The sequence below is a fragment of the Salvelinus namaycush genome, chromosome 22 (assembly GCF_016432855.1).
Source record: "Salvelinus namaycush isolate Seneca chromosome 22, SaNama_1.0, whole genome shotgun sequence".
Taxonomy (NCBI): domain Eukaryota; kingdom Metazoa; phylum Chordata; class Actinopteri; order Salmoniformes; family Salmonidae; genus Salvelinus; species Salvelinus namaycush.
In genome coordinates this window covers 15,688,133-15,714,109 of record NC_052328.1, presented here as the reverse complement: position 1 = coordinate 15,714,109, position 25,977 = coordinate 15,688,133, and the positions used below count along the sequence as shown (strand labels likewise).

The 25,977-nt window shown below is 43.4% G+C and overlaps 1 protein-coding gene across 1 annotated transcript; it reads left to right on the top strand.

Annotated features, from left to right (window-relative positions):
- Positions 1-478: 478 nt before the first annotated feature.
- Positions 479-25,220, top strand: nt5c2a (5'-nucleotidase, cytosolic IIa). The gene is made up of 19 exons (XM_038960471.1): positions 479-500; positions 2,726-2,844; positions 10,749-10,822; positions 12,202-12,319; positions 12,644-12,739; positions 12,874-12,965; positions 13,425-13,482; positions 13,574-13,667; positions 14,308-14,361; positions 14,485-14,568; positions 14,653-14,694; positions 14,831-14,938; positions 15,069-15,135; positions 17,007-17,177; positions 17,297-17,348; positions 21,109-21,169; positions 21,305-21,481; positions 21,675-21,907; positions 22,195-25,220. The coding sequence occupies exons 2-19, from the start codon at positions 2,747-2,749 to the stop codon at positions 22,244-22,246; spliced, it is 1,731 nt and encodes a 576-aa protein (XP_038816399.1). The 5' UTR covers positions 479-500; positions 2,726-2,746; the 3' UTR covers positions 22,247-25,220.
- Positions 25,221-25,977: the final 757 nt, after the last annotated feature.

The window sequence follows — 25,977 nt, the reverse complement described above, 5'->3', positions numbered from 1 at the left end:
TGATTCTGGTCGTGCGTAATGACGCTTGAACACAATTGAATTGCCCCACAAATATGAATCCCCGGTTTATCACCATGCATGCACCTCATGACACCGGCAGATGGAGACGTAGCCTTATATTTGACCTTTTCAATGGGATTATAAACGTGATATGTTTACCTTGGAAGGGAAAGAGTTGTGCTGCAGCCTAATAGCAGTGTTTTTACGCACAGTCTGCCCACTTTCCCTCTTTTTTGCACAGACTGCTCATATCTTATGCAACCGTGAGATCCTGTCATTGGCATCAAAGTCGATCTGTCAACTCTGATCTGAATGGGGAGAGGTCAGATAGACATTCAATGACGCCTATAAATAAGAATGTTCCAGTAGGCCTATTATTATAACATCTGTAATATGGACTGTTCATTCTATGTATTCCATTTCTATCTACATATTCTGCACCAGGCTTCGCGCATGCTCTGTGAATCATTAGCTACCCACTCAATATTGCAACAAGACTGGTGAGTAGCTTGTCTCGTCCTGTGATTCTAGCATAAATAGTAGCCTAACAAAGTGGTATATAAACGAAGCATACACGACATGCAAATATGTATTGATTATTCTCGAGAGTGTGGACTAAAAGAGCCGGCTGCACTCAACTGACTTGATTGCTTTTAGCTTAGCTAGCAGCTGTCGTAGTTGATGGGGGAGACAGAAAGTCTTTCTTGGTCCCGCAACGAGATATTATTGAACAATGGTTCGTTGCTGGACGAAGCAAATAAAGTAATGTTCCGCTAGCTGTCAAAATATCTCTACCTAGCAAACCTTAGCTGACTTGCTATTGTTGCCTGTTAGCTAGCTCTAGAAAGAGTGACTGTTCTCATGTGACAAGGAGTTGTCATGATTGAACAAAAAGATCTGGGACTGAGTCGGACTCAGAACAGGCTAGCTAGCTAGCTAGCCCTAGAAAGCTCCTCCCTATGTCCCTCTATCCATTAGCTAGCAACTTAGCTAGCTAGCTGTTGCAGATTTGCTTGTTTTATCGTGTAGAGTCTGAAGATCATACCTCAGACGCTGTGAGACATGCAAGCTGAGGGCCGGATGTCGAATGGTGCCTGAGTGGATGCTGCGTGATCTCCACGCCACCAACAACACAGGTGGTGAAATTCGATTTTCGAATTAGAAAAACAAATTTCCCGCCCAATGTGGAAAGTTGTCTAAGGCTTCACACACAAACATATATTAAATACTGGGCTCGAGTTAGTTTTGTTTATTTTAAAGGGCGAGCGAGAAATAACCTGTAATATTGGTCGCCAATTGGTTAACGTTAGTCTTCGGGAAGCATGAAAGTTGTTATAGTAATTTATTACAGAACATTTATAAGTATGTCATTAACATTATACAAAAATAATAACTTAGCGAACTCTGCCAACTTCGACCACTACGATTGTGGCTAAAATAGTAGCCTATGTTGCGCGCTAACGCTTCGAACACACCGACAGTATATTGCATTTTGGTACACCAGAATTACATTTATTTCCAATGAAACACTGTGCTTGCGTTGCAGAGGCAGTTGCAGTGTGGTGCATATGTTTATCGAAATTATGTGTTGACGGCTTGACAGAAATGGTAGCAGAAGGTGAATGTTGAACTTTTGTTGCATGGATCACACTTTTTTTTGTATTTAACTTTATTTAACTAGGCAAGTCAGTTAAGAACAAATTCTTATTTACAATGACGGCCTACCGGGGAACAGTGGGTTTACTGCCTTGTTTAGGGGCAGAACAACAGATTTTTACCTTATCAGCTCAGCGATTCGATCTAGCAACCTTTCAGTTACTGGCCCAACCACTGGGCTACCTGCCACCCGGATACATATCCAGATGATGCTGCCTACTATTGTGTGCAATGACACAGTCGGTGTATTCGAAGCATTAGCAAACGTTCTCTCTGCGTGGTGTTTTGGGAAACATGTTATATCTTCGGTCGTGGTAGGAAAGATGCATGGTTAAAACTCATAAGCCTAAATTCCATCGTTATCGGGAAACCAGGCCCTGGTCCAGAGCTAGTGACAGATTAAAGCTCTGGTCCAAGGCATTAGTGCAGTGGGCACATACCATTTGAGACGCATGCGCTTTGAGATTCACTTTCAGTGTGCACCAGGTGCAGCTGCATGCTTCTCGTTTTATCAGCCGATCATTCGATTTTAACATTGGATGACCCAGATTCCATTATCTTTCCAACTAGGCTACTGTGGTCGTACACCAGTAGTTAGTTCCACAGCTGTTCTCGTAAGTTTGTACACTTTGTTGATGAACCTTGTTGAAGGAGCTTGCTGCATGTTCTTGCATTGTTATGTTCAGCTGCCCTTATTTGAGGATGTCTGTGTTTAGACTTGCACAGAGGGATTAACTGCGATTCCACTGTAGTGAGCCTTATTTTTGTTAGAAACTAGTCTACTCCAAGGCTCAGAGTACAAACAAGCCTGCCTCGTGATTTTCAGAAGGCCATGATTTCCCTGAAGGCCATGTTATAAAATAAAAATAAAAATCCACAGTCAATAATAAGTATAATTTTTTAAATGATTGAGTTCAGCCTCAAACTCTTGAAATACTTATCATCTGAGCATGGGAGGAGCTTAATTGAGGTCCCTTCAACCTAGACAAGAGGGCTACACCATTTTACTGCTGCCATAGTTCCATTGACAACATACCGGTCCTTAAAGCCTATTCACTTTGATTCACAGAAATAATTCAAACGGTTCAAGATGACGTCATGGAGCGACCGCTTACAGAACTTTGCAGACCTCCCAGCCAACATGGACGGCTTGGCCATGAAGAAGTATCGGCGTGAGGCCTACCACAGGTACAGAATAAAGATGCATAACGTGTCACAGAAATGTATGCTTTGAGAGCAAGATTCCGTCAGGTTAAGGTCATGGCAATTAGCCTGAGTGCTAGTCTGTTTCTGCTCTCTTGCCAACTCCTTCTCACTCATTGTCACGCCAAACATGACAATGAGTGACAAGGGGTAGGCGTGATAGCACAAACAGATCTGGGACCAGGCTACATGGATATATCATTGCTCCTTTATTATTGCTTATGTGCAATGTAGGCTAATTTATCTTCATAGTTTTCATGTGTTATCGAAGGTGTGTGAAACACACATACTCCCGATTCCATACAACATTTAATGTTTAATAAATTGATGTATAACTATGTAGTGTAATAAACATGTAAGAAAGGTCTTTTGGGTGTCGATATCGTGTGGCCGGCAACCATTTCCGGGTAAAAAGTCTGGTGGTGTTGTCATGGTGTAGTGTCTTCCTTCCTCATTCTGTGGTTGAAAATCTACATACCCTTTCCAAATAAGAAAACAGGGGCACTGTCAATGCAACAAGTCTAAAAGCAGTGTAAGAACCACCTGATTTATGTGGTGTGCATCACTGGAGCGCAGGCTACGACACATTCACATTCAGTGGTAATGCTATCGCACATGTATTCTCTATTACAAAGCTTTCCAAGGGAACTGGCCCAATACCATCCTGCAATGAGGTACGCCAAACTTTTGTTGAACCTCAATACTGACTGAATGACCCTTTTGTACATGTGTATTTATTCTCCATTCAAACTCCATGTATCCCATGTTCATACTGACACTAGCCCTCTGTGTGCTGGGTAGGTCCCTGAGGGTGGGTGGTAGTAGGTGGTCATGAGTTCTTGGTGTGATCTCTCTTCCCCCTCAGTCTGCCCTTCATTCCCCCTCTCTTACTGCATCACCCCTCACCCGCTCCTAACGCCACCTCCCCATCGCCATCAGTCTGAAGTCTTATCCCATAACATCTGAATAGAAACTTCAGGCCAGAATAGTGTTGGAGGAGGGCAATTCCACAATAAAAAGGAATTACGCTGAGACTATGATTTTTCACTTTAAAATGTATGCCAAACAAAAACCATTGATTTTCAAAGTTTAAAAACCATTCAACTCTATGCACAATGACTACTTTGAAGAATTTACACAGTGAAAAAAACATTTAAAGATGAAAAGTTTGGTAACAGAATTACGGTAAAATCTCCCTCCGTTTTATTCTGTTACTGCATAGTTCTTCCTCTAAATGTGTTTTTGTATAATTTTCTCTAGAACTTGTTAAAAGCAGTCCTTGTGCATAGAGTTCTATGGTTTGTTAAACTTTGAAAGCAATGGTTTTTGTTTGGTATACATTTTAAAGTGAAAAATCTGAGTGAGTGAAATTCTGTTACAATGGAATTGCCCAGGAACAGTATGGCTTTGTTGGTGCGAGGGAGTATCTAGAATGTTATTGCCTACTTTGCTTCCTATTAGATATATTCAACTGATCATCTGCATCATTTCCCTTGGTGCATTTTCAAGCTTCTTTTGTTTTAAAATGGTTTTCACATTTTCATTGTGTCTGAAATGTAAACTTCACTACAGGTGTTTCCTGTTGGTCCGTACGATGTAGGCTTCTCATAGTGAAAATACCTAGTGTCTGAATAAATACAAGACGAGCCGAAAGTGCCTCTTAAATGGCATTAAAAAGGCCAGTGAACTTCAATGTGTTGCTTTGTTGCAATATTCACACTAGCCCAGCACTTAAAATGCATGTCCAACACATTGCTCCATTCTAAGTGATGTGCTAGTGGAGGCCTAGATATTGGAGCCACTGTGTCCTTCGGTTGGTGTGCTACCTTCTGTTCTCTTTTGAATCAAAATTAGCCGTAGTGCTGTGAAATGATTCCTTCTTCCTCTGTTGCTTTTTTTGGAATATATGTCAGGCAAGAGTTGACTGCACAGACTCTGGAGTGGTTGCCAAGGCCTTTCGGTATGCCCATGGGCACCAGCAGCAGACAAAGCACTTGCCTAATTCACTTTCACTGGAAAAGAGGATTACCTGAGCGCTTCATTGTATCGTGGATTGCTTATGTTATAACGGAATTGACTCAACGTAGCAGTGTGTAAGCACATTTGTGGACATATAATTCAATACAATGATGCCAGGTTTCAAGGGAAATCTGAGGAAGGCTTAATGAAGTTTGAAGTTCAGATGTATGTAGCAGACTACGTAACAAATGTCGAAACGGATTTGCATGCCATTGATGTTGTGATTTCTTTTTGAGTTTGAGTGATACTTGGTTGTTTCTTTCAATCTAGACATTAGGCTAGTCTCCCAACAAACCAAAGCTGTGTTCGAAAACTCATACTAACTGTACTATTTGTGACGTAAATTGAGTATGTAGTATGCTTATTGGTCATAGCATGGATATAGTTAGTATGCCAAAAGTTCCCGGGTGTCATACTGAATTCGCCAAAATACGAAGTATACAAGCAGTGGGCACTATTTCCGTGCTTTTAGGGCCCATAATGCAATTCTTCAGAAAATGGGCGAGGATTCACAACGTTTTCAGATTTGAAGAAAATGGCGGAAAATATGCTGCTGATGTCCGACGAGAGCGGATACAAATTCATTGCTTTAATTAATTATGACAAATGTTGAGCAATGTAATAAAGTAATGACTTTTCAAATAAATTACGTTACACGTTATGTTGGCTAATAATTCTTTAGCTACGAACCACATAGCATGACAGTAGTATGTGCCAGTATGTTAGCTAGTTACCGTCCTAACGTTAGTTGGCTACTAATATATCAAACTTGCCAGGCAGTATATTAACTATAATCTAACTAATTACCCAACATTTATTGACTTGATTATTAACATCATTCTTAGCTAAGTGGTATAGTCGGTTTGTTTTCTCAATGGACATTGTTTATTCTGTCTATCTACTCCGATTTCAGAGCACTCGTCTTGAGTGTGCCAGAGCGCATTTATGAACGCTCAACACCCGTTGAATATATGGCCGGTGTCAGTAAACGTGGGCAAAAAAAAGCGTCATTAAATTGTTGCCAGGAAAACAGTCACGAGGGCGAGTAAAATGGTCAGAGTGAGGTGTTCTCTAATTTGTGTCTGGAAATGGCTAGCAAGATACTTAATGTTAGCTATATGTGTCTGGAGATAAACTCAGCAAAAAAAGAAACGTCCTCTCACTGTCAACTGCGTTTATTTTCAGCAAACTTAACATGTGTAAATATTTGTATTTACATAACAAGATTCAACAACTGAGACATAAACTGAACAAGATCCACAGATGTGATTAACAGAAATGGAATAATGTGTCCCTGAACAAAGGGGAAGGGGGGTCAAAATCAAAAGTAACAGTCAGTATCTGGTGTGGCCACCAGCTGCACTAAGTACTGCAGTGCATCTTCTCCTCATGGACTGCACCAGATTTGCCAGTTCTTGCTGTGAGATGTTACCCCACTCTTCCACCAAGGCACCTGCAAGTTCCCAGACATTTCTGGGGGGAATGGCCCTAGCCCTCACCCTCCGATCCAACAGGTCCCAGACGTGCTCAATGGGATTGCGATCCGGGCTCTTCGCTGGCCATGGCTGAACACTGACATTCCTGTCTTGCAGGAAATCACTCACAGAACGAGCAGTATGGCTGGTGGCATTGTCATGCTGGAGGGTCATGTCAGGATGAGCCTGCAGGAAAGGTACCACATGAGGGAGGAGGATGTCTTCCCTGTAACGTACAGTGTTGAGATTGCCTGCAATGACAACAAGCTCAGTCCGATGATGCTGTGACACACCGCTCCAGACCATGACGGACCCTCCACCTTCAAATCACTCCCGCTCCAGAGTACAGGCCTCGGTGTAATGCTCATTCCTTCGACGATAAACGCGAATCCGACCATCACCCCTGGTGAGACAAAACCGCGACTCGTCAGGGAAGAGCACTTTTTGCCAGTTCTGTCTGGTCCAGCGACGGTGGGTTTGTGCTCATAGGCGACGTTGTTGCCGGTGTTGTCTGGTGAGGACCTGCCTTACAACAGGCCTACAAGCCCTCAGTCCAGCCTCTCTCAGCCTATTGCAGACAGTCTGAGCACTGATGGAGGGATTGTGCGTTCCTGGTGTAACTCAGGAAGTTGTTGTTGCCATCCTGTACCTGTTCCGCAGGTGTGATGTTAGGATGTACCGATCCTGTGTAGGTGTTGTTACACGTGATCTGCCACTGCTAGGATGATCAGCTGTCCGTCCTGTCTCCCTGTAGCACTGTCTTAGGTGTCTCATAGTACGGACATTGCAATTTATTGCCCTGGCCACATCTGCAGTCCTCATGCCTCCTTGCAGCATGCCTAAGGCACGTTCACGCAGATGAGCAGGGACCCTGGGCATATTTCTTTTGGTGTTTTTCAGAGTCAGTAGAAAGGCCTCTTTAGTGTCTTAAGTTTTCATAACTGTGACCTTAATTGTCTACCATCTGTAAGCTGTTAGTGTCTTAATGACCATTCCACAGGTGCATGTTCATTAATTGTTTATGGTTCATTGAACAAGCATGGGAAACAGTGTTTCAAACCACTTACAGTGAAGATCTGCGAAGTTATTTTGGTTTTTACGATGATCTTTCCAGGAACCTGTAAAAGGGACATTTCTTTTTGTGCTGAGTTTAGCTAGCATGATAGCTAATGTTAGCCAGTTAGCTTGGGTGATTGACTGCCGCTGTGGGGTCAGAATGCTCGGATCAACCCTACTCCTCAGCCAGAGCGTCCAGTGACACTCTCCTAGAGCGAAACGCTCTGAATTTACGAATGGACAATCTGACAACGCTCTGGAGCACACTCTGGAACTCCAGACTGAATTTCCGACCACAGCCAAAATCGTAAAAATGTCTAGCTAGTTATTTGTTATGCTAACAAGCTAGCAAGAGGTTGCTTAGCAACAGTATCCACTTCCGTTAGTCCGGCGAAGCGCTAGTACGCTAAACTGAAAAGATACCATTTGTTTACAGTATACCTAAATGAACTAGTAGTATACAGTATTTTAGTATGGGTATTCGAACACAGCTCAAGTCTTTTCAGGAAGTGGGTTAATGCTGACACTGACACAGCAGTGATGCAAGACTACGGGTCCTTTTTGTACAGTGGTTCTTCCATTCTGTGTGGATTTCTGCTAATTTCCTTCAAATTATTTTCAAGCAAACACCAATTATTGTTCATGTATAAGCCTACATGTAAACAATGCTAAAAATTGTAAAAAGTAAAAAATCTTACTACAGTGCCGTGAAAAAGTTTGTCCCCTTTCTGATTTTCTCTATTTTTGCATATTTCTGATACCGAATGTTATCAGCTCTTCAACCTAATATTAGATAAAGGGAACCTGAGTGTACAAATAACACAAAAATATGATACTTATTTAATTTATTTAATAAACATTATGCAACACCCAATGCCCTGTGTGAAAAATAATTTGCCCCCTTACACCCAATAACTGGTACTGTCACCTTGAGCATTTTTTGGTTTTCGAGCATGAACTACTCGTTGCAGGTCCTGCTACAACATCTCAATCTGGTTTAGGTCTGGATGACTAGGCCATTCCAAAACTTTTACATGTGTTGCTTTTCAGCCATTCTGACGTAGACTGACTTGTGTGTTTTGGATCATTGTCTTGCTGCATGAACCAGCTGCGCTTCAGCTTCAGCTCACAGACAGATGGCCTGACATTCTCCTGTAGAATTCTCTGATACAGAGCACAATTCAAGGTTCCGTCAATAATGGCAAGTCGTCCAGGTCCTGATGGAGAAATGCATCCCCAAACCATCACACTACCACCACCGTTCTTGACCGTTGGTAGGATGTTCTTATTGTGGAATGCAGTGTTTGGTTTTTGCCAGACATAGTGGGTCCCATGTCATTCAAAAAGTAAAGTTTGCCAAAAATACCCTGGATGCACCTGGATGGCCATAAAGACTGGAAGATTGTTCTATGGACAGATGAGTCAAAAGTATAACTTTCTGGACGACATGGGTCCTGTTATGGACAGGGATTTTTCTGCCATTGAAATCCTTGGGTGGGCTGCCTAAAAAAACAACAACTTGTGAACAACTAAAACCAGATAGAAAGTATGTAAAAAAAGATAATGGACCTGTACACAAAACATTAAGAACACCTGCTCTTTCCATGTCCTAGACTGACCAGGTGAATCCAGGTGAAAGCTATTATCCCTTATTGATGTCACTTGTTAAATCCACTTCAATCAGTGTAGATGAAGGGGAGGAGACAGGTTAAAGATTTTTTTTTAAGCTTTGAGATAATTGAGACATGGATTGTGAATGTGTGCCATTCAGAGGGTGATTGGACAAGACAAAAGATTGAACTGCCTTTGAACGGGGTATGGTAGTAGGTGCCAGGTGCACCGGTTTGTGTCAAGAACTGCAACGCTGCTGGGTTTTTCACTCTAAATAGTTTCCTGTGTGTATCAAGAATGGTCCACCACCCAAAGGACATCCAGCCAACTTGACACAACTGTGGGAAGCATTGGAGTCAACGTGGGCGGCATCCCTGTGGAACACTTTCGACACCTTGTAGAGTCCATTCCCCGATGAATTGAGGCTGTACTGAGGGCCAAATGGGAAGGTGCAACTCAATATTATGAAGGTGTTCCTAATGTTTGGTATACTCAATGTATATTTTTTAATAATATATTATTTGAGAATTAACAATCACCAAAATAAAAGCTAGGTAGTCAGGGAGAATGGAAAATTCCCAAAACAATGAATTTAGCAGCATTGATTTTAAGTTTGAGCAAAAGAACACAGCATTAGCCATGGCAAAATGCATAGAATTGCAGGAAATTAGCTTTAAAATTGCAGCATTTTCTCTCTGCTCCATGGCAAAATGTGTAGTAGAATTGCAGTAGAATCTACACCGCAAAGATGGGGGCCTCTAAAAGGTTCTCTAAAATCCAGCTGTGTCAACGGCCGACTGCATCCATTGTCACGCCCCCCACCTAATCCTCTTTTTGATCCAGAAAAAAACCTTGATGTCTGGCGAAAACCAAACGCTGCATTCCACAGTAAGAACCGCATACTAGCGGTCAAGCATGATAGTGGTAGTGCGATGCTTTGCTGCCTCAGGACCTGGATGACTTGCCATCCTTGAAGGAACCATGAATTGTGCTCTGTATCAGAGAATTCTACAGGAGAATGTCAGGCCATCTGTCTGTGAGCTGAAGCTGAAGTGCAGCTGGGTCATTTAGTAAGACAATGATCCAAAATACACAAGCAAGTCTACATCAGAATGGCTGAAAAGCAACACATTTGAAGTTTTGGAATGGCCTAGTCAAAGTCCAGATGTAAACCTGATTTGAGGTGTTGTGTCAGGACCTGAAACGAGCAGTTCATGTTTGAAAACCTAATAATGTCGCTGAGTTAAAGCAGTTCTGCATGGAAGAGTTGGAAAAAAATCCTCCACAGCGATGTGAGAGACTGATCAACACCTACAGGAAGTGTTTGGCTGCAGTCATTGCAGCTTAAGGTGGCACAACCAGTTATTGAGTGTAAGAGGGCAATTTGTTTTTCACCAGGGGCATTGGGTGTTTCATAGTGTAAAAAATATGCAACAATTGAAAAAATCAAAAAGGGGGCAAATACTTTTTCACGATACTGTATATGAAATATGGCCTTTGAGTTGGACTCATTTTTTTCTCAGACTTTGTAAAGATCTGTGTAATCCTCGCTGTGAATGCATATTTTGTATGGACACATTTAGAGTTGCTACTGCAGTGCTCCACTTCTGTACTGTTGAACTCAGGACCCTGTCCTTTACTATCATCTGTTTTCATGCAAAGTATCCTCTTTAGGATATGTTCATCATCAGAACCTCTGACTGACTAGATACTCTACTTCCTTTTCAGAGTTTTTGTGAACAGAAGCTTGGCAATGGAGAAGATTAAGTGCTTTGGTTTTGATATGGACTACACTCTGGCAGGTAGGTGTACACTGAGTGTACAAAACATTAGGAACATCTTCCTAATATTGAGTTGCACCCCTTTTTGCCATCAGAACAGCCTCAATTCGTCAGGGCATGGACTCTACAAGGTGTTGAAAGCGTTCCACAGGGATGCTGGCCCATGTTGACTCCAATGCTTTCCACAGTTGTCAAGTTGGCTGGATGTCCTTTGGGTGGTGGACCATTCTCGATACACACGGGAAACTGTTGAGCGTGAAAAACCCAGCAGCGTTGCAGTTCTTGACACACTTTAAACACATGCAACTGGGACCTACTACCATACCCTGTTGAAAGGCAATTCAATATTTTGTCTTGACCATTCACCCTCTAAATGGCACACATACACAATCCATGTCTCAATTGTCTCAGGGCTTAAAAATCATTATCTAACCTTTCTCCTCCCCTTCATCTACACTGACTGAAGTGGCATCAATAAGGGATCATAGCTTTCACCTGGTCAGTCTACGTCATGGAAAGAGCAGGTGTTCCTAATGTTTTGTACACTCAGTGTGTGTGTGTCCATGTTTTATGTGTACTGACAATGCCTGCATGTTTAGAATGCCATGTGTACAGTCGCCTGCTCAAATCAAATCAAAGTTTATTGGTTGCGTACACAGATTTGCGGATGTAGTCGCAGGTGCAGTGAAATGCTTGTGTTGATACAGCAGCTTACTCCCTTGCATGTAGGAGGTCTCGATATAGCCTAGAACCTCAAGTGGGCCAGCTCTGCTTTTTGTGACACGTGTAGCCTGGATGACATTGTTTGTACCTTACGCATACGTCACCCTCTCAACCAGTAACCCCCCCCCCCCCCACTCCACTGCCCTCCTTTGGGTCTCTGAAGGATAACTGTAACCCAAGCGGCTCACATCCGCCTGTTTATAGAGCCCCGTCACCGTCCCATAAACAAGTGCTGCTAAGGGGTTGTGTTTCCACACACTGAGTGGGGAGAAACAACCCTTGGGGGAGGGGGGATAGGGCTGTGGGAGTAGCGCCAGGAACTAAAGGGTTTTTGACATGCCAACCGCTACAGGTCATCTGCTTCCATAGCCACTATCTGCAGTGCAGTCGAAGCACTCTTAGTGGGTCGTGTGTGTCGTGCATGTGCTTACATGTGTTCTGGATGTGCACGTTATTCACTTAACATACCCATACCAGATTAATTTCAACTGTCCACAGAGGACACATATAAATCCCTCCCTATGTTCCAGTGTGTAGGCGCTATCGTGCTTTGTCAGTCTCGCCACATAAATCTGTCTCCCTCTCTATGAACACGGAGAGACCGCATTGTAGCTCTCTCCCAGTGAGTATATCACCCTGTACTACAGTAGCTGTATCCCTCTCCCTACTTACTGCAGTGTATAAATCACCTGAGTACGAGTCGCTGGGATTTGACCTGACCGTGGAACGTCTCATCCACATCGGTTACCCACAGGAGCTGCTCAACTTTGTCTACGACCCCGCTTTCCCCACCAGGTCCGTCTGACATCACACGTTCACATCAGTTAGTTATTAGTAAGGCCAGACTGAATTCTTATGAATACCATTATAGAGTTGTCTTTGATTTGGTCAATTATAATTATTTATTTGTTTTCTAACAGTACTTGGTTTGAGCCGATTTCATTTCACAAATATATGATTTAAAAATAACTTAGGGTCTTGAGGAAAATACTCCCTTTCAGTCTGGCCCAGGTTAAAAGTTACACATCTCAGTTAGTAAGCCTCTTTAGAGATGATGGCTCCCATCTCACACACATATAAACGGTTCTGACAAGTTGTCCTACCACCCTCTGGTTCCAGAGGCCTGTTGTTTGACACAATGCACGGGAATCTGCTCAAGGTCGACGCATACGGCAACATCCTGGTCTGTGCCCACGGCTTCAACTTCATGAGGGGGTGAGTTCTGCTGCTCGTAATGATATCACCCTCACACCAAACATTTACCATGTGCTCATGCCAAATACCCTCATATTGCACATACACACACCGTATAGTCATATCATACTCATTTAATCACTCTGTTCCTTTAGGCCTGAGATCAGGGAGATGTACCCCAACAAGTTTATCCAGCGTGGAGACACTGACCGCTTCTACATTCTGAACACACTGTTCAACCTCCCTGGTGAGAGAGCAGTCTTCACCCCATTTCACCCCACTCCAAATCTAATGACACAACCTTTAAAATCTGTCAATTTCAAATAACCTTAAATTCATAACATTTTCTAAATGAAAAGAAACCAATAAATACAATTACTCAACATCAAAAAATCAAATTATCTTTCTCAAAAATGTTTGTGCTCTTATTTTTTTGTTCTTATATTATTTAAAAAAATACAAAATCGTAAAAACAATTTGGGTGACCCCACTGACCCTGAGTTTGAATACCACTGCCTGAGTGACATTCACTGAACTGTGTTCACAGTCTCTCTGATACTGTCCACATTACTGCTCCAGAGTACTACAAATAATCCACTGGTTGTTGTTCCATAAGTTAGTGTTGTTTTTTTTATTTTCTGAGGAATGTCCTTTTTGCTGATGTCACATTGGTGTTTCAAATGGCCTTACCCTGCTCCCTCTTCAGAAACCTACCTCTTTGCTTGTCTGGTTGATTTCTTCACCAACTGCCCCAAATACACAAGGTGAGTGTGCTGCTCTCCCTCTGAAAACGGAATCATTTTGAATGATTATCAGATAGTTTGGGATTTCTAATTCAAGTTATTGTGGTCCCAGCTGCGAGACTGGCTTTAAGAATGGAGACCTCTTCATGTCCTACAAGAGCATGTTCCAGGATGTCCGTGATGCTGTGGACTGGGTCCACTTGAAGGTAAAACAACCTCCCTCCCTCACTTCCTCTTCAAAATCCATTCAAGTATTTTTCACTGAATATGGTTATATGCACACAATAATATGATTATTGTGAATAGTCAGATTAATATAATAGTTTGATTAAAACATTTACATGCTTTGCAAGAACGATTTCCCTAATAATCCTGTTTCCATGGACACTAATGGGACTTTGAGAAATGCAGAAAATCGGCACTCGAAGTAAACGTTGTAAAACAGCGACCATGTTATTTTTGGGAAGCTTATTTTATTCTGAGTTCGGACATACAAAGTTTATGTGAAAAAAAATTCTAAGATGTATACTTCACTCGCGCGTAAGAGGAAGGCTTGCACTGCTGGTGCTGCCACATGCACAGATCAAATACACTGCCGGACCTTCGATTAAGGGGTTTACATGTGCTAATAATTGGAAAGATTGCTCAGAAAACCAGGTGTTTTAATGGGCGTATGCTTACATCGTTTAAGATAAGCAGAGTAAGGTGTGTACATGACTATTGCCATACTCGGCCTACTGCCATAAACTGTTTTTAATATCGGGTTATTTGTGTTTATGTAAACATACTTGTATCTGTTATTCCTTCTATTCCCTGTCTAAATGTTTTGTCGCCTGTTTTCATCAGGGATCTTTGAAAGAAAAAACGGTGGAAAACCTGGAAAAGTATGTGGTCAAGGATGTAAGTAAACTTCACATTCATTTAATTGCATCTGACACATTTTCAGTGACCTTGTCTTTTTTAACACCTGTAAACGTATCACTTAAAATGTAATTTGCTTAATTTATTTTTTCTTCATTAAAGGGGAAGCTCCCTCTACTCCTGAGTCGGATGAATGAAGTGGCCAAGGTGTTCCTGGCCACCAACAGTGACTACAAATACACAGAGGTGAGGCCTACCGACTGCACTGTACATAACCCCATACACAATCAATGAACATCACGTATAACGTCTCTCTGTTTATCATTTCAGAAAATAATGACATACCTGTTTGACTTCCCCCATGGTCCAAAGGTAAGAGACTGAATTGTCTTGTTTAGATTCTTGTTGCTTCCTTTCCGACCTACGAACTCTAAGAGAAGAGGGGTTTAGGGGAGGCGGCAAGCTGCTGAAATGGAACAGAGGTCCAGTGTGTATGTTTGTGCTGCAGGTGGGAATGCCCCATCGGCCCTGGCAGTCCTACTTTGACCTGATCTTAGTAGATGCCCGCAAACCCGTGTTTTTCGGAGAGGGGACAGTGCTACGGCAGGTCGACACAGTGAGTATTTGTGTTTGGGCTCGAGTATGCGTTAAACCGTCTAGCAGTGTGGTACCTGTGTGTGTGCACGTTTTTGTGTGTTCATGTTGGCATTGCCACGATGACCTTACCAGAGTGCCTTCTGTTGCAGACCACAGGCCGGCTGAAGATTGGCACATACACAGGACCGCTGCAGCACGGCATCGTGTACTCTGGAGGTAACGCACTCCTGACACATATCATTTATACGGTGCATTCTGCAAGTATTCAGACCCCTTGACTTTTTCCACATTTTGTTACGTTACAGCCTTATTCTGAAATTGCTTAAATTGTTTTTTCCCCCTCACCAATCTACACACAATACCCCATAATGGCAAATTTATTAGAAATAAAAAACTATCACATTTACATAAATATTGAGACCGTTGAGACCGCACCTTTGGCAGCGATTACAGCCTCGATTCTTCTTGGGTATGAGGCTACAAGCTTGGCACACCTGTATTTGGGGAGGTTCTCCCACTCTTCTCTGCAGATCCTCTCAAGCTCTGTCGGGTTGGATGGGGAGCGTCACTGCACAGCTATTTTCAGGTCTCTCCAGAGATGTTCGATCGATTTCAAGTCTGTGCTCTGGCTGGGCCACTCAAGGACATTCAGAGACGTCCTGAGTCCACTCCTGTGTTGTCTTGGCTGTGTTCTTAGGGTCGTTGTCCTGTAGGAAGGTGAACCGTCTCCCCAGTCTAAGGTCCTGAGCACTCTGGAGCAGGTTTTCATCAAGGATCTCTCTGTACTTTGCTCCGTTCATCTTTCCCTCGATCCTGACTAGTCTCCCAGTCCCTGCCGCTGAAAAACATCCCCACAGCATGATGCTGCCATCACCGTGCTTCACCATAAGGATGGTGCCAGGTTTTCTCCAGACATGACGCTTGGCATTCAGGACAAAGAGTTCAATCTTGGTTTCATCAGACCAGAGAATCTTGTTTCTAATGGTCTGAGAGTCCTTTCGGTGCCTTTTGGCAAACTCCAAGCCGGCTGCATGTGCCTTTTACTGAGGAGTAGCTTCCGTCTGGCCACTACCATAAAGGCCCTTTTGGTGAAGTGCTGCAGAGATGGTTGTCCTTCTGGAAGGTTCTTCCATCTCCACAGAGGCACTCCTGAGTTCTGTCAGTGACCATTGGGTTCTTGGTCACCTCCCTGACCAAGGCCCTTCTCCCCCGATTGCTCAGTTTGGCCGGGCAGGCAGCTCTAGGAAGAGTCTTGGTGGTTCCAAACTTCTTCCATTTAAGAATGATGGAGGCCACTGTGTTCTTGGGGACATCCAATGCTGCAGACATTTTTTGGTACTCTTCCCCAGATTTGTTTGTCGACACAATCCTGTCTTGGAGCTCTAGGACAATTCCTTTAACCTCATGGCTTGGTTTTTGCTCTGACATGCACTGTCAACTGTGGGACCTTATATAGACAGGTGTGTGCCTTTCCAAATCATGTACAATTTAATTTACCACAGATGGACTCCAATCAAGTTGTAGTAACATCTCAAGGATGATCAGTGGAAACAGGATGCACCTGAGCTCAATTTCAAGTCTCATAGCGAAAGGTCTGAATACTTATGTAAATAAGATATTTCTGTTTTTAAAAAACTGTTTTCACTTTGTCATTCTGGGTTTGTGTTTAGTTTGATGAGCATCATTTTTTTATTTAATCCATTTTAGAATAAGGCGGTTCAAATTGTGGGAAAAGTCAAGGGGTCTGAATACTTTCTGAATGCACTGTATATACAAATATCGTTCATAAATTAGAAATGTATTGTTGACACAAACATGTAAGTAGAGCTTCCATACTGTCTCATTTCCCACAGCCTGTAAGGATACACTCTTTAGGGGCCAGGGAATTTACAAGGAGCCAAACATCAACAGCCCTGTTCGAATACTTTGGAAAAGCATTCTAATCACTGATATGACATGACTAACCCTTTTCACCTATCACTATCGTGTGGTAGTTGAACCTCTAGTGATTACTCAGAGGAAGGAATCGGTCCAATGCAAAGGTATTCCAACAAGGCCTTAGTTTTCAGTTTTCTCTCTCCTCACAGGTTCCTCTGACATAGTGTGTGACCTGCTGGGGGCCAAAGGGAAGGACATAGTATACATTGGGGACCACATCTTTGGGGACATCCTCAAGTCCAAAAAACGCCAGGGATGGAGGACCTTCTTGGTGATCCCTGAACTGGCTCAGGAGCTGCACGTGTGGACTGACAAGAGCTGTGAGCTTAACACACCCATGTCATAGATACTGATGCTTGACAACAGTATTTGGGTATATTTGTGCGTCTTTGTACACTGTTGTGCATCTCTTACAACTGTGTGTGTTTCTGTGTTCCAGCTCTGTTTGAGGAGCTCCAGTCTCTGGACATCTTCCTGGCAGAGCTCTATAAGTGAGTGTCTCTGCCTCGTCTACACAGTAAACTGAACCACATCCTGCCAAAACTTAAGCTCAAGGTTGACAAACTAAATTAGGCATTGTTTTATTGACCGAATGTGCTCTATCAAAATCAAATAACATTTTATTTGTCACATGCTTCGTAAACAACAGGTGTGGACTAACGGTGAAATGCTTACTTACGCGCCCTTCCCAACAATGCAGAGAGAAAGAAAATAGAGAAATAAAGGAAAGTAAAACACGTAATAATAGATACACAATGAGTAACGATAACTTGGCAATATACAAGGGCTACTGAGTCGATGTGCAGTGTATGAGATAATTGAGGTAGATATGTACATATAACTATGAATAAAAGTGACGGATAGTAAACAGTAACAGTCGCGTATGAGATGAGTCAAAAAAAGTTAGTGCAATTAGGGTCCATGCAGATAGTCTGGGTAGCTGTTTGGTTGGCTTGTGGGTATAAGCTGTTCAGGGTCCTGTTGGTTCCAGACTTGGTGCATTGGTACTATGACTTGGGTGGCTGGAGTCTGATAATTTTTAGGGCCTTCCTCTGACACCGCCTGGTATAGAGGTCCTGGACAGCAGGGAGCTCGGCTCCAGTGATGTACTGGGCCGTACGCACAACCCTCTGTAGTGCCTTGCGTTTGAATGCCCACAGTTGCCGTACCAAGCGGTGATGCTGCCAGTCAAGATGCTCTCAATGGTGCAGCTGTAGAACTTTCTGAGGATCTGAGGTCCCATGCCAAATCTTTTCAGCCAACTGAGGGGGAAGAGGCGTTGTCGTGCCCTCTTCACGACTGTGTTGGTGTGTTTGGACCATGATAGATCCTTATGGATGTAGACACTGAGAAACTTGAACCTCTCAACCCACTCCACTACAGCCCCCTCAATTTAAATAGGGGTGTGCTCAGCTCTCCTTTTCCTGTAGTTCACGATCAGCTCCTTTTGTCTTGCTGACGTTGAGGGAGAGGTTGTCATAGCATCACACTGCCAGGTCTCTTACATCCTCCCTATAGGTCGTCTCATTGTTGTCGGTGATCAGGCCTACCACTGTTGTGTCATCTGCAAACTTAATGATGGTGTTGGAGTTGTGCGCGGCCACACAGTCATGGGTGAACAGGAAGTACAGGAGGGGATTAAGAACACACCCCTGAGGGGGCCCCGTGTTGAGGGTCAGTGTGGCTGATGTGTTGTTGTCTACCCTCCCCACTTGTGGGGTGGCCCATCAGGAAATCCAGGAACCAGTTGCAGAGGGAGGTGTTCAGTCCCAGGAATCCTTAGCTTAGTGATGAGCTTGGAGGGCACTATGGTGTTTAACGCTGAGCTGTAGTCAGTTAACAGCATTCTCACGTAGGTGTTCTTTTTGTACAAGTTGGAAAGGGCATTGTGGAGTGCAATTGAGATTGTGTCATCTATGGATCAATTGGGGCGGTAGGCAAATTAGAGTGGGTCCAGGGTGTCTGCGATCATAGTGTTGATGTGAGGCATGACCAGCATTTCAAAGCATTTCATGGCTACAGATGTGAGTGCTACGGGGCGATAGTCATTTAGACAGGTTACCTTGAGGTTCTTGGGTACAGAGGCTATGGTGGTCTGCTTGAAACATGTAGGTATTACAGACTGCGTCAGGGAGAGGTCAGCGCATGCTCTGAGTACGCGTCCTGGTAATCCGTCTGGCACTGCGGCCAAGTGAATGTTAACCTGTTTAACCCCTAAGGAAAGATGAGACTCTGGATGGAGACTGTTTTACGTAACAAAATGAGGAAAAGGACAAACTTCCTTCAGATTTTTTGGGGGGGAACTCTGTTATTCAATGCGTTTGTATGGGCTAATAGCAGTAAGGCCAAATACATGTTTTATTTATTTTTGATACTTCAAGGGGTCTTAAAATCCAAAATCAAATAGCCAAATAATCCTTACGGGTTAAAGGTCTTACTCGCATTGGCTAAGGAGAGCTGATTAAACAGTCGTCCGGAACAGCTTGTGCTTTCATGATTGGTTCAGTGTTGCTTGCCTCGAAGCGAGTATAGAAGGCATTTTGCTCGCCTGGTAGGCTTGCTTCATTAGGCAGCTTGCGGCTGGGTTTCCCTTTGTAAATCCGTGATAGTTTACAAGCCCTGCCACATCCGATGAGTTTCAGAGCCGGTGTAAGGGATTTGATCTTAGTCCTGTATTGATGCTTTGCGTGTTTGATGGTTCGTCTGAGGGCGTAGCGGGATTTCTTATCAGCGTCCGGGGCCTTGAAAGAGGCAGCTCTAGCCCTTAGCTCAGTGCTGATGTTGCCTGTGACCTATGGCTTCTGGTTGGGATATGTACGTACGGTCACTGTGGGGATGTCGTCGTCGATGCACTTATTAATGAAGCCGGTGACTGATGTGGTAAACTCCTCAATGCCATCGGATGAGTACCAGAACATATTCGAGTTTGTGTTAGTGAAACAGTTCTGTAGCTTAGCATCCGCTTCATTTGACCACTTCTGTATTGATCGCTGGCACTGTATCTCCTGTTTGAGTTTTTGCTTGTAAGCAGGTATCAGGAGGATTGAGTTATGGTCTGATTTGCCAAATGGAGGGTGAGCTTTGTATGTGTCTGTGTGTGGAGTAAAGTTCTTTCGCCTCTAGTTGCACAGGTGACATGCTGGTAGAAATTAGGTATGACTGATTTCAGTTTTCCTGCATTAAAATCACCTTCCACTAGGAGCGCTGGCTCTGGATGAGCATTTTCTTGTTTGCTTATGGCCCTATACAGCTCGTTGAGTGCGGTCTTAGTGTCAGCATCAGTTTGTGGTGGTAAATAGACAGCTACGGAAACTCAGGCGAGCACAACCACAAGCCTTCCTTAACATTAGAAATTGCACACCAGCTGTTTATAACAAAGATAAACAGTTCTTCAGGTCCCGTTGATGGGATAGTTAAAAAAAATATATATATATATTTTGTTTTGCTTTTACCCCTTTTTTCTCCCCAATTTCGTGGTATCCAATCTTGTCTCATCGCTGCAACTCCCGTACGAAACACAAACCAAACAAGCCGCACTGCTTCTTGACACAATGCCCACTTAACTCGGAAGCCAGCCCCACCAATATGTCGGAGGAAACACCGTACACCTGGCCACCGTGTTAGTGTGCATGCACCCGGCCCACCACAGGAGGCGCGATGGGACAAGGACATCACTGCCGGCCAAACCCTCCCGGACGACGCTGGGACAATTGTGCGCCACCCCATGGGTCTCCCGGCTGCGACAGAGCCTGGACTCGAACCAGGATCTCTAGTGGCACAGCTAGCGACTGCGATGCAGTGCCTTAGACCACTGCGCCACTCGGGAGGCCGATAGGATAGTTTTGAACGGAGCTCTTCCAGGTTTTTCTCCAGTGATTTTATTTACTCGCCGCCGTAGCTTCATCAGGGTGCCCGCACGTCGGCCTCTATATCGCAGTCTCTTTCTTTTCCCGAGTGTCGGGGCCTGGTCTGGGGGTGAGCAGCATGTCCTGTGCAGCTGAATCAAGGTTAGTGATGTCCAGAAGCTTGTTTCCTATGACCGGAAAAATGGCGGAAACATTATGTACAAAAAAAGTTAAAAGAATCGCAACAAAACACACAAAATAGCAGAATTGGTCAGGAACCCGTAAATCAGCCGCTATACATTTCGGCGCCATTCCTATTCTACCATAGAATGGCGAGACAAGTACAAATGAATATAGCTTGACTCCACCAAAGCCCAATTCAATAGAACTGTTTCTCTGTCCACAGAAATCTTGACAGCAGCAGCAACGAGAGACCTGATATCAGTTCCCTCCAGCGCAGGATCAAGGTACACACACACATACTGTACACCCTGCAAACTGGCACCATGCACATATGCATACCCAAACGTACACATAGCATACAGTGCACTCAACCTCTAAATCTTCTAACTTTCTTTCTTCTCTTACCCTGTCCGCCACAGAAAGTGACCCATGACATGGACATGTGCTATGGGATGATGGGCAGTCTGTTCCGCAGTGGCTCCAGACAGACTCTGTTTGCGTCACAGGTGATGCGCTATGCTGACCTGTACGCTGCCTCCTTCATCAACCTCCTCTACTACCCATTCAGCTACCTGTTCAGAGCAGCACACGTACTGGTGAGTTCAGCTAATGTTGTCTCATAGGACATCCGGATGTAAATTCCCTCGTTGGATACAATAGTTAGGACAAAACGAAGGAACGTTGTTTGTCTGTATGACAATACATTGAGAGCAGCACTACTATGGGTTGCTTTTTGTTCTCTGTGTGGATTTGTATGACACTTCCTCCCTTCCTGCCCTTCTCTCCCAGATGCCCCATGAGTCGACGGTTGAGCACGCCCACGTGGACATCAACGATACCGAGTCGCCCCTGGCAACGCGTAACCGCCACTCCGTGGACCTGTTGGAGTTAGACTGTAAGAGGCACCAGCTGACCCGCTCCATAAGTGAGATCCAGCCCCCAAACCTGTTCCCACAGACCCCCCAGGAGATCACCCACTGCCACGACGAGGATGATGACGAGGAAGAGGAAGAGGAGGAAGAGTAAGCGGGGAGAGGAGGCTCGCCAAAGGGTAGACTTTTACTTTAGGGACAGATCTAGGATCAGTTTAGTGTCTAGTGGCAAATTCCTACTACTTCAGGAGGTGTATAGCGCGTAGTGTTGTGTAGCTAGCTAGGTAACTGAATATCCCCAGCAAAGGGATTGGAGAGGCTCAGTAAGTGTCAGGATTAGGTTAAGGGTTACACAGATTTTAGTTGTACCGTTTGTATATATTTCTCAGCACAGGCTATGTAAATGTTGTTTGTTTTGTTCTTTTTGCTTGGTGAAGTTTCCAGAGAAGTTTCCAGATGGAGCTCTTCGGACCACACCTAAGAGACTGATGGTGACTTGGCCCCCCTATAGCATGCCTGCACTGACCTGGCGTCATTATGCAGTCAGTATCACATACATGAGCCGTGCACGCATAGTCTTTAAAACCCCACCCTAGGCAACACAGTGACTAGGGTCTGGTTTCAATGGTGGACTCTTTTGGCATAGAGCAGGGATGGGCCACTTTGATTGGTGTGGGGGCCACATGAGGTGCCGTTTTTCGCAGGTCTGCATACTCACATGTGCATAGCCCTTTTCCCACCACATTGCAAGCAAAACATTTTTGCAGCCCCTCTCTTGACACCAAAGAGTTCGTTTTTTGCAATTCTACACATTTTGCCATGGGATGTAGAGAAAATGTTGCAGTTTTAAAGCAAGTTTGCTGCAATTCTACACATTTTGCGGGGGAGGTAAATTGATCCAAAGGACTTCAAAAGGGAGCGGCCCGCCAATTGCCAATCCCTGGCATAGAGGAGCTACGTCACTGCCTATGTCGATAGTAAGGGAGGGAAAAATCTGGGGCTTTCCCAACAAATCACGCGGCAGACATGCCGGAATGTCACGATTCAAAACCAAGGTTTGCTGGCAAAAACATTGCAGTGCTTTTAGTTAAGGATGCAAACGGGCCACGTGAAATTCACTCATTTAAAAAGAACCTCTATGATCGTCATCTTGCTAGCTACTATTTTGTATTTTATTCAAGTTGATAAAGTTGTGACGTAGGCAATGATGTAGTTCCTCTATGCCAAAAGAGTCTTGAAAGCAGACCCTAGCCTAGGGTCGGGTTTTCCAGACTAATGCACTGACGCTGCCCTGCTACTGTCCCCTAGCTGTGAGTGGTGTGCCTTTTAGTTTGTTTTACTGAATGAAACTGTTCCCTTGGTTAAAGATGCACTATGCAGAAATCGCTCTGCCATTTCCTGGTTGCTCAAATTTGAATAGTTTGCCTAATGTCAGTATATGTGACGAAACAAGCAAGTTTAATGTATAGAATCATTGTACCATGTAAACCGCACTGAGATATATTTTCCATAACCAAAAATAGTATATTCAGCTGTTTGAAGCTGGTATACAAAACACAAGTAAAAGACACAAGCGAAACTTCAGCACGGTAAGCATAGAAATAGGGCACATAGAACAGATCTACCGCTTCTTAGACTTGCTTTCAATGAGAATGACAGATCTATAATTCACATTTCTATGTGAATTTGGTTGGGGTCGCCCAAAAAGTTACATATTGCAGCTTTAATGTTTGAACCACCTAAGGAACAATAGTATAATTTATATGGAGTCCTATTTGCACCAGACTTTGTGGTTATAGAAATGCTTTTCTCTAAACTGTTATAGAATAGTATTTTTATGGAAACAGAGAGCATGTGATGGCTGCTGTGGAACAGTATAAAAGTTTGTGATCATATGCACATTCTTAAAAAACGTAGGTGCTGGGCTAATAAAGAATACTTCTGAAGAACAGGAAGGCCTGTTTATGCTCCCAAAAAAGCTCTGAATTGGGTGCATAAACTGTGTGTGGGCCTTCCTGTTCTTTGCTGTGGTACAGTACACATCTGTCTGAGGAATGTGACAAATAAAAGTATCACGTTACGTGACGTTACACAGCAACTGCAGATCCAGAGCAGCCGGCAGAAGCCGCAATTCTCCTTTTGGCATCTGGTTACCTGCTCTAGTTACCAGATTTCTCCTAGTAATTTACCATCCCCCACTGAATGATAGACTACATTTCCCAGAATTCAGTTGTATTCCATAGCTCAGCCAATCAGAGTACCAGTCTCTACTAAGTGCCCTACACATTATAAAGATTATGGCAATAATATACCCTGTATTATCATTTTAATTCAGACCATTTCTGTATCATGAAATACTGTGTATATCAGCCCTATGAAACTGTTATTGCCTTAGTCTGGTCTGGATTTGTGAGACAATGTATATACAAGATAAGTATATTTTTGTGTGTTTTGAATAATGTTTGAAAGGGAAGACAGTCCTGGTAAAAGCTGCTTGTGTTATTTACTGTAAAAGTGTTCTGAAGGGCTTTGATGTTGTAGGCCTCTTCTATGCGCATTTCAAATGGCTATAGTTCAATGACACTGCCTCAGTTCACAGCAGGCTCCCGGAGTATCTATATCCAGAGACATGCTTAAAACTCATCAAATTGCAGGCATTTTGTTGGAAGCCTGAAAAACATGGTATTGAAATGCATCTGCGCTTCCGCAGAAAACAGGCTTAACAACTGTAAGTATTCAGCTGCATGAATATCTTTTTATAAGAGGTGAAATTCTGCACTGCAAGAATCATTTTCTTATTTCTGCAATAGTATAGGCTAACCGAGTGTCTCTGGGCGTACGGTTATGTATGAGTGTTTATAGTTTATTATGGTGCGTAGCATGACCCATAAACTGGTCCAAGTTGCCCTCACGTTTATCTCTAACCCTCCCTAATGTGGGTCAAAGATCTTACTATGTGCTATAAGATATGTGCTCATATGATTGGCTGTTTGTTTGTTTTAATAACTGTTACTGTACAGTCTTGTCCTACTGTATGGAACTGGACTGACTCCCTCTACTGGAAGTTTGAAAACTACCATTAACTCAAATGTTTAAATTCAGAAGTCCCTTTACCTTGTGGCGGATTTACCTACTGTATAAAAGCAACGCTAACTGTGCCAATGAATGTCATGCTGTTATTTTTTTTAATATGTTTTCCAACTTTTTAAGATGTATAATTTTTGTGCATGATCTGAATCTGTTGAGTTTGGAGCTGCTTTTTGAATTCACTGTGGAATGTGAGACTACTTACAAAAGTACACCGTGCAAATGGATTTAAAGCAATTTATGAAAATGTATTTTCTTGAAAACATTTTGTGCATGTTCTGCAGTTGCTGTTTAAGTGTGGAATTTGTTTCCGAGAATGTTACTTGGGGGAATATCCATTTTGATGTTAAATAAAATGTAATGCGCCGTCGCAATAGATTGGAATTACTGTGTTATGTCAAACCTTTTACTCCATTGAGTAGTTTACAATATCGTACCAACAGGGGGAGACAAACATCTGAGAAAGAGCAGGGATAGTCTGTGGACTATTCGGGTGCTGAGGTGACAGCAATTTCTAGGGTTATTGATTGCAATTGAGGTATATGACATAGAAATAAGCAGGTCATTATACAATTATTTGTACTTTGCTTTACATTTCTCATGTCTAGTTTAATCAAAAATAGTGTCTACATATTTGCTTCAGAAAACCTTTATATAATAGAGGTAGGTAACAGGAGGTCGCTGTGCATATTAATCATTGCAGCCTGACAGGCCTTGGGGCTGATAAAGTGGCATTGTTCTTCCCTCAGCAAGAACATTCTCAAGGTTCCAGATCTTGGCTGGAGTAGTTGCATGGAGCTCAAATGGAGTGCTCGTCCCCAACACGCCAACCTCTCTAGAGCCCTCGAGTCGCACCACTTCTTTCCTAGTGTGCATGATATAGCACATGCACAATACACGAGACTTGCAACACTTTACTTGGCCCTTGTGAGAGTAGTTCATTGAGATGCAAACCTCCCCTTGACGACGCTCAGGGTCACGGTCTAGGACAGCCAGCTGCTTAGCCTTCGAAGGTTGCTGATACTGTCGCCATGGCAGCCTCTTTTATGCCAAGTTTGAGGAAGTTTAAGGACCACTCACATTTCAATGTACCTAATGTACCCTAACTGCTAGCTCTAATACCACTATTAGCA

Bases quoted from the DNA above. Each gene is read 5' to 3' on its own strand.
- nt5c2a (XM_038960471.1), top strand. From the start codon at position 2,747: ATGACGTCATGGAGCGACCGCTTACAGAACTTTGCAGACCTCCCAGCC. The intron at 12,740-12,873 runs GTGAGTTCTGCT...CTGTTCCTTTAG, and splicing joins GGCTTCAACTTCATGAGGGG to GCCTGAGATCAGGGAGATGT. The intron at 14,695-14,830 runs GTAAGAGACTGA...TTTGTGCTGCAG, and splicing joins ACTTCCCCCATGGTCCAAAG to GTGGGAATGCCCCATCGGCC.